The sequence below is a fragment of the Hylobates moloch genome, unplaced genomic scaffold (assembly GCF_009828535.3).
Source record: "Hylobates moloch isolate HMO894 unplaced genomic scaffold, HMol_V3 SCAFFOLD_3, whole genome shotgun sequence".
NCBI lineage: Eukaryota > Metazoa > Chordata > Mammalia > Primates > Hylobatidae > Hylobates > Hylobates moloch.
Window position 1 is genome coordinate 82,690,547 of NW_026652278.1, and position 14,307 is coordinate 82,704,853.

Below are 14,307 nucleotides of genomic sequence, written 5' to 3' on the forward strand. Positions count from 1 at the left end.
AAGAGAGAGAGGGAGGAGGGACCAGGCTCTTTCAAATAACCAGATCTCAGCTGAACTCTCGGAGCACTCATTCATTACAGCAAGGACAGCACCAAGACATTTACGAGGGATCTGCCGCCATCATTCAAACAGCTCCCTCTAGCCCACACTTCCAACACTTAAGGCCACCTGAGATTTGGAACAAAACATCCAGACCGTATCAGGAGGCTTTATTATTTCCATTATAAAGGTGGCGAAAACAGAGCCCAGGGTGGCTACTCACTGGAATTGCTAGGATTTGACCTCAGATCTCTCTTACTCTCAGTTCATGTTTTTGTCCCCTCTCTACTGCCTCCCAGCTCACTGTGTTGGACAAGTTACATAACCTTTCCAACACCCTGTCCCTCAGCAGCCAGCTCTTATTGGGCTTGGAGTTGTGGCTCCAGGCCCCATGTGCTTTCTCTGTAACTGTTCCAGTTAAAGCTGGTGCAGGGAGGCCTCAGGTCTCTCGTCAACATGGCATCTCTGCCTGGGATGCAACATGCCAAGCAGATACCTATCTGCCCTCCTGCATGTGCCTTAGCCCCTGGTCCACTGTGGCCTTATCCCTGGACCACTATGGTTTTGTGTCAAGGACAGGAACTTGAGGCCAAGGAAAGGAGGATGGGTGCATTGATTGTTGACCCATGAACATCTTCAAGCAAATATACAGAAAGTTTGTGCAAGGGGTGTGTGTGTGTGTGTGTGTGTGTTACTCTCTACATTCCCCGGGCTGGTACGATTAGCCTATGTTGAGGCATTTTGTAGCAAGTGTTGGTTGTAAGCTGGGACTTCCCATAATTCAGATGTCATTGTGAGACTTTCTGGGCCTTGTGCTTTTTCTAAATTTCTAAGTGAAACATGCCCACAATAGGGGCATGGCAGGACTGTGTGCATGCTCCTACAACAGAGTCCCCCCTCCTCCTCCCCCTACCATCTCAGAAATACTTGATTATATGGCCTTTGCTGGACACATGGCACAGGAGACTTTCCAGGGCATGACTGCTTTTCATGCATCTGGGTGGCATGCCTCTGGCAGAAGCCTCTGGAGCTGCAGGCACTGTCCTGGCCCTGGGGGATGCTGGTGGTGCCGGGGCTAGGGTGGCAGCAGCTTAACTCATTTCTTTGTGTGAACGTTGGAGTTTTGGTTGCCTCTAGCGATACCTGGGATGGTAATTATTCAATTATTCTGTGCCACCTCTGCATCATTGATTAATGATTCCCAGGACTACAAACGCATTTCTCTGCAAACAGCTCTGTTTGACTTGAGGAGTGACTGATTTAATGCATATTAATTGTGGGCTCATGTCAGTTACCACGTGGCTGGGGATGTCCCTTGTACAGCTTCCAGAACCAGTCCAGAGTCAGTCCTCAAGTGAGGGTTTGCTTTTGTTATTGTTCTTTGATTATGTGAAAAATTAAACATCTGATTTTTTTTCATACAAACTCAATGTAAAATATGAGTTTGACCTTGGTGGAAGTGATCCGCTCAAAGGGAGAGACATTTTCCTCTGGATTGCAGAGAGTGGCGTCTTCTACAAGCTCCTCCCAGGTATCTTTAGCTGAGGCTGTTTGTGGAAGGTGAGGGTGGGTGTTAACCTTTCTATGCAGTAACTTCCTGTCTTTCTGAATCTCCATGACTTTCTGAAATGCAAACAACACATGTCATTCCTACTTAATATTTCTGAGATGCTGATTAGCATTCTTCATATACAAGGCCATTCCAGAGCTGGCCTTGTGGTTTCCCTGGACTAACTTCCTTTATCCTTACACATGTGCATAAACACACACACATGCATGCATAGACACACATGTGCAACATGCACACACATACATGTGTGCATACACACATGCACACACACACACACACCTGATGCATGCACACATATACATACACATGTGTGCGTGTGCACACACAGACATACACACCCCTCTGACTTTTTAATTATACAGAACTACCTATAATTTCCAGTGTCCAGCTGGTTCAAGACTTTGTGCCTTGGAATGCTCCTCCCCTGTTTTTTGTCTTTGTAACTCCTAACCCCAGCCTTGGAGTCACCTCCTCAGGAACCGCTTCTCTGGTGTCACCACTGCCCCCTCTTCCATCTCAGCCTGAGTGAGACACACTCCTGTGTGCTCCCAGAGCACCTGTGCTTTTCCTCCCACTGTGCTGGGAGAGCTGATATCCTGCTCTCTCTCTTTCCTGTTAGCTTGTAAACATCATAAAGGCACATTTTATTTTCCTTTGTGCCTCCCAGGGAGTGGGGCATATGCTAAACATTTAATATGTACCCGTTAAATAAATGAATGAACAAATAGATGAGTGAATTATGGGCAATATGCTGACACCAGATGAAACCTTTTTTTTTCTTAGCCTAGCTGGTGCCCAACGGTCAGTTTCTTAGTGTATGGGCTTCAGATCACCTGCATCAGAATCTTCTGGGTTGCTTATTAAAGTTCACATTCTAGGGCCCTACTCTGCACCTGTTGAATTGAAACTTCTGGGGATGTAGCCTGGGAATATGAATTTTATCAAGCTGTGCAGGTGATTCTCATACATACTAACTTTTCAAATAAATGCCCCAAATCCATGAGTCCAAGTTTTACAATATTCAGAGCTACCCTGGCTAAAAGTGTGCTCCAGTTTTAATCAGTTGCCAATGAGTAGTCCTTAGTGAACACAGGCTATGGTGAGCATTGTGCTTTGAACAGTCCTTGGGACTTGTAACATGTTTCACATTTCACTAGTGCAACCAAACAAGAGCAAAGGTATTGCCATTCCACCTGGTCTCCCCCGTGTCTACAGAGAAAGATGGGAGGTGTGGCTGTCTGCAGGCTCTCTGTGGAAGTGACACATGCAGGCAGGCAGGGGGCATCCCTGCTCCTTGTCTCAACCTGAGATGTACTTACGTAAAAAGATCCATGCATCATTACATTTCTTTCCATATTTTCCAAATTAATATATATGTGTATATATATATAATATAAAACAATAAGGAGATGTTCTTTCTACATGTATCTATAGATAGATAGATAGATAGATAGATAGCATCTCATTATTTTAACATACATTCCTTTGATTATTAGCATGATGAATTCTCTGTCTAAACACATTTAAGATAGAAAAAAGTAGATACCAGAGCTCATAGGTGGCCAAAAGAATGTAATTTATATAGTCTTTTGCCTCTTTGATACTTGACTTTTTCTCAGCAATCTGTGCTTTTCTAAAAAATAGGAATACTTATTCCATATGTCGATACTATTAGAATGTATTCAGAACAAGGATGAGGCAAGCAGAGATGTAGGAAGAGGGCAGATGATAAATGGGAGCAGGGCTAAAGCTTTCTTTGCAGCAGACTCACTCACCGTACACACAAACATAAGGGAATGCATATATTGACAGCTCTGTTACTGGGTACCTTCAGTCACCTCTCTGGACCTCAGTTTTCCTACCTATAAAATCAGGGTATTTCACTAAGTTGCAGACTGCTAATGCTAGAGAAAACTTTAGAGAGCATCCAATTGACCTTGCCCTTTGTAGATGCACCACTGAGGCCTGACTTTAGAAGAATGTGCTGCTGTGTGCTACCACTGAATGTCCCAGTAGATTGTTGTCTCCCTGCTATGGTTTGAATGTCCCCCAAAATTCTTGTGTTGGAAACTTAATCGCCATTGTAACAGTATTAAGAGATGGGGTCTTTAAGAAGTGATTAGGCCATCAGAGCACAACCCTCATGAATAGACTAATGCCATTATTGCAGGAATGGGTTCGTTATTATGGGAGTGGGATCCTGATAAAAAGGATAAGTTCAGCCCCATTTCTCTGTCTGTCTTGCATGCTCACTTCCAGCTTCCGCCCTTCCATCATGGGGTGACCCTCACCAGATACCAGTGCCATGCCCTGGGACTTCCTAGCCACCAGAACCAGTAGCCAAATAAACATTTATCTTTATAAATTACCCAGTCTGGGGTATGCTGTTATAGCAGCAGAAAATGGACTAAGACACCCTCTAACTTTAGCTCCAGCACTTTGTTGATTTCTGGACAACCTGTTTGTCATCATACACAGAGCTAGCTGTAGCTACTTTCTTAGTTATTTTACCCATCAAGAGTGCTAATATATCATTCAGTTGATCTTAAAAAAGCTCTACTTATGAGGCAAAAGTTCTACTCTTTAAAGTGATCAATAGAATCATGGCATAAGGGATTTCTTAATCATGAGTAAACTTAGGGATGGAGCCCTCCTAGGGCTAATTTAAATGGAAGAGCAGGTAATAGTTCACTTGGGTTCATTTTCTAGTTTTTAAAATGCCATTTCTTTTCTAGCAGAATCAATGTTTAAGCTATTAACCCAGCTCTCACCGGACATTTTTCTTGTGGTTTGGCTTATTCTGATTGATGCTTAAGTCTTCCCAAAGGGAAGTGCCAGATCATAGGCATGTGCTCTGAGTCCCTGGTGCGGGCACCATGGAGGCTGTGGTGGTGGCCTGGTGTCACGGGGAGGAGAGAGGGTTTGGAGGCACATAGGCCAGGACTGGCATTGCAGAGCCACATCGTCTCATCATGTGAACCTGAGGATGGGGTCTCTGAGTCTCATCTGGGGAAAGGTACAATAGGAGAAAAAGTTTAAGCAGCCTGACATAATCTTCCTAATAGTCCCGGTGGGAGTGTAAATTAGTGTCACCTTGTGGGAGGGTAATCTGAAAATGGCTACCTGAATTTAAAATGCCCACACCCTTGACCTGCAATTCTGCTTATAGCAATTTATGCTTCAGGCCGGGCACGGTGGCTCACACCTGTAATCCCAGCACTTTGGGAGGCCGAGACGGGCGGATCATGAGGTCAGGAGATCGAGACCATCCTGGCTAATACTGTGAAACCCCGTCTCTACTAAAAAATACAAAAAATTAGCCAGGCGTTGTGGTGGGTGCCCGTAGTCCCAGCTACTCGGGAGGCTGAGGTAGGAGAATGGCATGAACCCAGGAGGCGGAGCTTGCAGGGAGTGGAGATCTCGCCACTGCACTCCAGCCTGGGTGACAGAGCGAGACTCCGTCTCAAAAAAAAAAAAAAAAAAAGAAAGAAAGAAATTTATGCTTCAGATTTACTTGTGTATTCAAAATGACTTATCTGCAAGGATGGTCATTGTAGCATTGCCTGTTATATCAAAATATTTGAAAGCAACCTGAATCAAAAGAGGACTGACTGGTCAAATAAGCTGTAGCATATCCATTCAAAGGAGTAGTCTGCAACTATTAATAAGAATTAGACAGCTCTATAATAAATGATTTGGAAAATTATCTAAGGTGAATTGTTAAAAGTCTAGATGCAGAGCAGTTAGCATATAGATGTTCTTTGTGTAAAAAAGAATATGTATAAACATGCTAAGGTATTCATACAATCTCTTTGGAAGAATATACAATAAAGTGGTAATGGTGGTTGCCCCTGGGGAAGACTACTAGAGAACCTGGGAATGCCACACAGTTACTCAAGTCCCAAAGTAGACATTTATCATTTATCCTCAATTCATCCTCCCTCTCCTCCCCTCCCCTCCCCTCCCCTCTCCTGCTTTCCCCTCCCCTCCCCCTCCCTCCCTCTTTCCTTCCTTCCTTCCTATCTTCCTTCCTTCCTTATTTCCCTTTCTTTTTCTTTTCTTTTTGCTTTCCAGTTAATCCAGTAGCAGCTCCTGTCAATTCTCCATCTTCTTGTTTAGATACACCCACTTCCTTCCCTCTGCATTCTGCCATCCATCCCAGACCACTGAAATAGCAACACAACGGGGCACCCTCCTTTCAGCCTTGACCCTTTCTAATGCCATCTCCACCCAGCAGTCAGTGCCATCTTTTAGAAACAAGCTCTCCCATGGCTTTCTGTTGCAACCACAATAAAACCCAAGGGCCATGCTAAGGTACCTAAGACCACCTATGATGGAGGTACTCCTACTTTCCAACTCATCTCAGCCATACTGGCCACTTTTCTGTTCCCCAAATCAGCCCTTCCTGCCTCTGGGCCCTTAACTGGATGTCCCCGTTCCTTGAAATGTTCTTCTCCAAGCTTTTCCAGAACTTACCTGTTTCCATCCTTCAAGTTTCAGGGTCTGTGTCCTCGCCAAGAATAGTATCCAAGAACAGAATGGTGTTCTCGCCAAGTTTCTCCCTGCCTTTGTCCTGATCACTCTGGTTTTTCTCTCTTAGCATGTATCACAAGTTGTAATAGTTTGTTGGTTAAAATCCCGCTACTGGATTTTAAGCCCTATGAGGGTAGGATTCTTGTATATCTTGTCCACCTTATCCCCAAAGCCTGGCTCAGTGCCTGCCATGGAGCAGAGGCTGAATCTGTAACTGCTGAATAGATGACCACCTGGATGAATGAATGAAATTGGAAATGAGTCCACTTTGGACTCTGGCCTGGAAGGTGGCTGGAGGGCCAGCTCCTCTGTCAAAGTAGATTCAGGATAGACCAAGAAAGCCAGCTACCTGCACCAACCTTGGTTACAGAAACAGAGGCTCTCAGCTGGTCCTAGCTTAGGAAAAACAGCTCAGCCCTGACTTGCCCTGGATCATAGTGGTTAGTACTTATCTTGGAACAAAACGGTCAATGAATCTTTGCTTTCTGCCCTTGGCTCTGGCTTTCACTAATCCCATTTGGTGCAGGAGTTGGAAAACTGGTCTTCAGGGCCTGCTATCCAGGTGCCACCACTGTGGCCTTGTCATTGCTCCCAAAGGTGAGCAGGGAGCTTTGCTTCAGTCCCAGGCTGTGTCACTGGGTAGGTGGCTGATCTTTAGTGACAGTCTTATCTCCTGGAACCTCTTTTATTTTTTTTTCTCCCAAACATATCTATTCTGCTTTTGTATAACCGGAATTAGCACAAAATTACCATGAGAAAATGCTGGCCTCAGCCTTATTCTTGGTCCCTTTAGGCTCTCATGTTCTAGAATTTATTGATTCACTCCCTTGTTCCTTTAGGGTTTACTATGTAAGGACCCACTTTGTCCTTAGTACATGCAGAACTCTGGGTCATACCAAGACATTGTCATGGGTCAGGTTCTGTATGGAGAAAGTTGATTGGGAATGAGGATTGCAGGGCTGGGCCAATGGAGAAGTGCAACCACAATGTATTCTCAGCAAAGACTTCAGCTGATTCCAGAGCAGCTCTAGGTTTGGGATGGTTGTTTAGAGTTTTCCTGAATTGAGCTAAGCCTTCCTACTCCACATTGTCCAGTTGTTGGGTACAGACTACCCCTGGGAAGAGGATGTGACCTTGGGCCAGGGACTGTATTCAGCTAAGGCAATTCTGGAGAACTGCCAACATTTCCAGCAACAGGGGAAATGCTCACCTCGGTCCAAGAAGAAGGATCTGGGCAGAGCACCGTGCATCTTCTGCACATGTTTCCTTGGCCTTGCAGAGATGGCAGTACCTGTCTTGCACTTGTGGTTCTAGGCACATTTGAGTTCTAGTCCTGGCTCAACCATGTACCAGCTGGTCCCTGGACTAGCTCCCTCCCCTCTGTAACTGAGGGATGTCTTGTACCTGGTGAACTTTCCTCACAGTTAACTCTGGGATGCTTTGCATGGTTGTAGAGGGCCTTAAAGTGAGAGAAAGGACTTTGATGTGCTGAATATAGCAGTAAACACTCACCCACACATCTTGGTGGGAGCAGAGGTGGGCTTGAGTAGATTGGACACCAGCCCAGGTGGGGTGTGGTAGTGCCACATAGGCTGTGAAGAGCAGTACAGCTCTGGGGCAGTGGGACTGCCATTCATACAAGGCACTGCTCTCACCTCCAATTGCCCCATGGATGGCTGGCCACTACCCTTCTGCTTCCCCCAAGAATCATGGGCGTGCTTTCTGTGCACCACCTGACTCTGGCACTCTCTCCTTCCAGGTGACGCAGAAGTTATCCCTGGTGATTGTGCAGGGCCACCTGGTGTCAGAAGGGGTCCTGCTTTTTGGCCACCAACACTTCTACATCTGCGAGAACTTCACACTGTCTCCCACGGGTGATGTCTACTGTACCCGTCACTGCTTATCCAAGTGAGTTATCCACTTCTCCCAGCAGATTCTTCCCTGAGCCCTGTTCATCCTTACCAGCCACCCCCACTATTCCCCTTCTCACCTTGTTGTTACAGTGGGCTTAGATTTGGGCCTGAAACTAGCCATGAGATAAAACAGAAGGACCTGCAGGCATAGGCCATCCATGGCCACAGTTACCCTAAGCAGTGATCAGGACTGGGTACCAATGTGGCAGCTCCTCACATCTCCCCTAATGTGGAATGTCAGGACTCAGGGATCAGTCCTTCAGTTATTTGCGTGGCTGAATTCAGTCACCGTCAACTTACTCACTCAACAACATATTGGTTGCTCATTCTGCATAAGAAAACAGGCACTGCCCCTCTCTTCTGAGGGACTTAATGCAATCGGCAGCATGCACAGGTTCTTTCAGAAACTGTTGGCCGCACACTATGATCATGGGACAAAATCTTCAGGGTTCAGGCTTGGAGGGATGGCCTGGGACTGGAGTGGTGGGCAAGAGCTACCTGAGGAAGGGACCAAGATCTGGGTCTTGCAGAATGGGTGAGACTTGGGAAGAAACTTGAAGTCATTTTTACACAAACAAATACCAGAGGCCTTTGGTAGGAAATGCCAAGTTCTTTAGGATCAAGTGCAATTGGTCTATTCGGGTACAGGCAGCCCTTATTGTGCAATTCTCCTGTGTTTATGAAGTAAGGCCATTCAAAATCAAATTGACTGAACTTTTGCCAAAAGTCCAGTTGTCAAGTGTATGTTTTCACTTGATCATTGTTTTTGAAGATATTTGGATGAAGATTTCTTCGTGCAGTGATAGGCCTTGCCTTTTCCAGTTGACTCAGGCTCAGATAATGACAAGATGACTTCTTAGCCCAGTGGCTTTCAAACTAACTGACACCAGCATCACCTCGAGGGCTTGTTAGCACACAGATCCCTGGGTCCTGCCCCACCGTAGTTTCTAATTCAGTAGGTCTGGGGCAGGGTCTGAGGCTTAATAAGTTCCTAGCTGATGCCGATTCTATCGCTGGTCTGGGACCACACTTTGAAAGCCACTGTTTTAGGCTACTGACAGAGGAGTCCAAGACTTATCTGCCAATAACCAAGAACTTTAACTTCCAGTTGTCCTATCACTTCCAGCCTATGTAAGGAAGAAAGAGTTGAAGGAGTGCGGAAGAGTAGATGTCAGCCCACCTTGGTTGATTTAGATCAAAATGCTTTAAAATGCTTGGCATTTTTCTCTCTGCTAATTTCCATATTTTATTCATACCAAACATTCACCGATTGCTGTGAGTCTTCTGTGCTTCTCCAAGGCAGGAGAAGCATAATTAATACTTGGCTCCTCATCCCATCTTATTGCTCATGTTTTATTGATACTGATCAATATGGACAATGGGCCTGCAGCCGTGACTCTCTGAGAGCCGATGAAAGCTTTCTACCCTATCTGTATGCATGGCGTGCCCCTGTGATGACTCGCATAATCCACTGCTGTGCTCTTCACCTCTGGTTTAGATAGACTTAGTGTTAGATAAGATCTTATGGATTAGGTAAATTGTGTTTATGAGGTGCACCTAATCATGATCAAATTCACTATATCTGCACTTTTAATAGAAGCCCAGTGGTCAGATTTTATGTACTCACTTGATTTGCAATGACGGACAAGGGAGACTTCTCATGTCTGAAAATGTGCTTTTCTAGAATGCAAGTAGGAGTAGAGTGAGAACAAATTACTACCCTGGAATTGCACTGGGGAAGTGCCCAGGTAGTTTTAGTCACCATACCTCAAAGAAGCATTTGTTAATCAGTGCTTTCTCTCCAGGGTCTCGTCTAGTGCCCTAAGAAACTACTAGCACTCCTGGAGATGCGGTTCTGAGACAGACTATTAGATCATTCCAAATCAATGGGGATTAAGTCTTATTTTGACCATGGAGATTAAAGAAGATACATAAATAAGGTTGTTAAAAATAAAGCTAAGTCAAACCTGAAATGTTTCTGTAAAAGACTGCTGTGGAATTGAGTCAGTTGCACATTAGATCTTGAAAGAGCCTCTCCCATGTACCATAAAAACATCCAAAATCAGACTCAAGAACATGACAGACTCCTTGACAGTGATTGGACTTTGCACTTTGGAAATTTCATCAGAAACTAACAGCCTTCTGAGAAGGTTAGCTTTTGCTTGTAGTAAGTCCCTTTCTTAGCTGATTAGGGTGGCTGTATTCATTTGCTAGGGCAGTCAAAAACTGGGTGGCAACAAACAAACAAACACACACACACACAAAACAGAAATGTGTTGTTTCATAGTCCTAGAGGCTGGCAGCATGAAACCAAGGCAAGGCCACGCTTCCTCTGACTGCTCTAGGGAAGCCTCCTTCCTTGCCTCTTTCAGCTTCTTGTGTTTGCAGACAATCCTTTGCATCCCTTGGCTTGGAGATGCATTGCTTCAAGCACCTGGTCATCTTGTCCCTGTGTCTTCACATAATCTTCCCTCTGTGTGTCTATCTCCGTGTCCAAATTTTCCCTTTTTATAAGGACACCAGTCAGGTTGGATTTGGACCCATCCCAATGTCTTCATTTTAACTTGATTACCTCTGTAAATATCCTGTTTTCAAATACAATCACAGTGTGAGGTACTGGGGGTTAGGATTTCAACGTATCTCTTTTGGGGGACACGGTTCTACCCATGACAAGGGCAGTCAAGCTCACAAGGCAGAGAATTTGATTAACTTGGTGGGAACCTAAGTCATCCAACTGGCTCTTTGTGATAGAGTATTTTAAATCAGATAATTCTTCCCCATCAGTGAGCAGTTTTAATGCATCATTTCTGTTTTATTCAGTTCAACAAATATTTATTGAAAATCTATCTTATGCTCAGCACTATGGTGGACTCCATAGATGGAAAGAGTGAATTAGATGTGGACTAAATCTGGTAGAGAGTTTATAATCTAGTGAATGTTTCTGGGTATAAATTCCAGGTATAATTCTGGCAATAGTCAGGTAACTTCAAATGTGGGCCAAATCGAAGTATGTTTTATCCTGAAATCCACTTCTACTATCAAAGAACAGGTCAACCAATGTCATAACTACCATTTATCTCACTGTGATTTATCTAGTCAGAATATTGACAGTTATCCTAAGCACATGAACAGTTTTTGCAGATCCTGCTGGCTGTTATGCTGCGGAACTGTGAATGGCAGCCTCTGAACTATGGCAATGGCTCTACTCAAAGAGTATGGATCAGCTGCCCCTTCTACCCAGTACCCTTGGCTGCCTGAACTTCGATTCATTTTGTAGAACATGTAGGGTGTAGTATTGTCAAAGACTCCCAATCACAGATGCGTGAATAATGTTACACATGATAGACCTCAATTTGGAAGGTCAATTAGGGGAATCAATAATGTACATAATTTAGCTTTTCTGAGACTTTGGGTCTATCTGAGGATCCATCCTCTATATGGTTATTCAGTTTCTAAAAGCAGGAGGAAAATGACTATCTTTTCTCCTAAAAGCTCGTTACCATTTTCCAGAGCATTCTTCTGTATGTCATCTGTGTTTCAGAGTCCTGAGTTGCAGAAACAGTCAGCACAGAGCAAACTGAAAGCAGGGAGCAAGTGGTAGAGCTCTGTAAAAGCTAGGGAGCATTTCTTCCTTCAGGGAGAAAAGGCACTATTGAAAGAGCATGGGTGTTAGAGTTGGAGGACCTGGGTTTGAAACAAGTTTCACCTCTTAAGGACCACATGAGCTTGGAAAAGTCTCACCTCTCTGGAATGCAGTTTCCTCATTTACGATATGGGCATAAAAATAAGTCATGCTCAGTATAAGGTTTCCTTATGAGGATCCAATTAAATAATGAACAGGGAAATGCTTGGCAGGCCAGAGAGCATGACGGTCACTTAGCAAACATGCCCCGAGCTCAGGGGAAGATACAGAGGACAGAGAGCCATGGGCAAAGACCTGTTGTGCCTTGCAGGGTCTGCAGGGGAGAGAGAACAGCCAGACATGCAGCTAAGGTATGGAGAATACTTTCTGTGGTTCCCACAAGCATGGGATGATGGGAGCACAGAGGAGTGGCCATGTCATCCCCACCAGTACCTTGACCTGGGATGCTGCTAGACCTAAGCCAAAGGTAGGAAGGAGAATTGTCTCTATGGCCTTACTGGGAGTCAGAGATGTGTAGGGGCAGCTCAGCTGAGATCAAGATAGAGGCATTAATAATGCACAAAGGACCTCAGCCAGCAGCAGGTTTGTATTAAAGCATCCTGGCAGAAGCATTCAGAACCAAAGCTGCGTTTCGTGTTTGATCCATACTACCACGATGCAGCTTAGAGGAGAGGGCCTGGGAGGGTTGTTCTGAGAAGGGTCTGCAGAGAGCCTGAGTCTGCAACCTCAAAGTCCAGCTGTTCAGGGGCCTAAACAAGGGGCTCAGGCTGTGTCTCACTTGGGCAGGCTTCCCTGCTGCCCAGCACAAGTCGAAGCTCTTAGTGCTGCACATGCTGGACTGCCACTGACCATAGACTAGAGAATTCCCTCTGGGTCTGTGACTGCTGGGCCTCTCTCAACTTCCCCAAGAAGTGGGGCATGGAGGCTCCATGGGCTGCATTGTAGGCTGGGCCATGGGGACCACACTGGGAGCTGGAATGGGAGAAGCTGAAACAATTTCCTCACCCACTCCCTGCCACCTTGGGCTGGGGCTGGCAGGACCACCTTGGGGCAGGGGCCCTTGTAGCCCTTGGCTCTCTGGGCCTGTGGTTGGCACACAGGCTTCTTGAGGGCTGGCGTGCTTGGGAGGCATTCGTTTCTCAGTCCTGGCGTCTTATCAGAATGGTTGTGGTTGTATACACAATTTAAGATGACCACATGCCCCAGATGTTCAGAAATGTAACTGTCTATAACTGAAATCAACTTTATTTCTCAAGCTCCCATGTGTCCAGATGATGAAAAGCTTCATATGATTAGCTCAAGGCATTTCAGTTATTTCCAGTGTACAAATTGTTCTCTTTGGGAATAAATATTTGGACAAATTTATTATCCTCCCTTTCCCCTCCTCTCTTCTGCTTCTCCAGGAGGAAGGGTCACTCTGAGATCTTTCTGGGAAAGCCTCCTGCACACCCCTCATAACTCTCCAAGGGGCCTCATCTTGGGACTGTCTGATACCTGCTGGAGGCATGCCTCTGTTCCTCCAGGTGCCTGGGAGGTGGGTCCCACATCACACGTGGGTCCCTTCTCTGCCTTTTCAGTGAGTCCCTTACCAGCTCTCCAAGTTTGCTTCTCACTACTCAAGGCCTGGCCTGGGAATTTTAAGATGCACCCCCTACATTTTCTCTCTCCAGCCTGGGTCTTGCAAATTGAACGAGCTCTAGCTTTCAGGAAGTTATTTCTGCTGTGTGACTGAGCAATTGCTTCAGAATTCAGTACACCTATTTGTCCTGGGGTGGGTATACCCAGCAACTCAAGCCTGGGCCTTTGTATGGTCTGCAAGGGAGAGATACCAGTCAGACATGCAGCCAAGGGGCAAAGGATATTTGCTGTGGTTCCTGTTAGAACGGATGCTGGGAGCACAGGTGAGTGGCTATGTCATCCCCACCAGTACCTTGACCTGGGATGTGGTTTGACTTAAGCCAAGGGTAGGAAGGAGAATTACCACTATGGCCCCACTGGGAGTCAGAGATGTTTAGGGGCAACTCAGCTGAGAGCCAGATAGCTCTCAGGGCTGCCAAAGATGTGGGGGAGGCAGGCCAAGGGTCCTGAAGAGCTCACTGGCTTGACACCAGACGTCACTCTACAGTCTCAGTGAGAGCCTCACTCACCTCTGAAGAGACCTCATCCTGAAGGTTGCCAGGGCCCAGGCCAGGCTGGGCAGCCTCTCAGGATGCCGGCGCTGTGCAGATGAGCTTCGGGTGCTGTCCTCATACCTTGCCAGCGGCCTCTCTGCCTTCCTCTGCTCCCCTCCCTCCTCTTCCCTGTGGTGCCTGACCCCTTCTAACTCTGATTTGCAGTCAGTCTCACAGTCACCTGGCTTCCCTCAAACCTCCCTGCCAAGTGCTCTGTACTCCCCAATCCTGCCATGAAGGGTCTGAGTCCTGCCAGTCCCTGTGGCAGCCACAGGCCACACCTGACTCAGTTACCTTGTCCAGCCTCTCAGCCCTGCCAGGGAAGGAGGTCATTCAATACAAAACAAGAACACCTGGGCAGAGGGACTAAGGTGTGTGGCACAGCAGGCATCCTGGGGCTGAGACTGTCATGCCTGGGCAGAGGTAGCTGGCACAGGG

At 46.1% G+C, this 14,307-nt stretch overlaps 1 protein-coding gene across 6 annotated transcripts in view; it reads left to right on the top strand.

The window, feature by feature from the left end:
• The window catches only part of WDFY4 (WDFY family member 4), a 294,231-nt gene that overhangs the window by 194,162 nt on the left and 85,762 nt on the right, over positions 1-14,307 (top strand). For all 6 annotated transcript variants that reach the window (XR_009212844.1, XR_009212843.1, XM_032142065.2 and 3 more), the window contains one exon: positions 7,902-8,050. Coding sequence is in view for 4 of the 6 variants with exons in the window: in XM_032142065.2 (XP_031997956.1) it covers positions 7,902-8,050 (149 nt within the window). In the remaining 2 variants the exon portion in view is untranslated. The remainder of the gene's footprint in view (positions 1-7,901; positions 8,051-14,307) is intronic.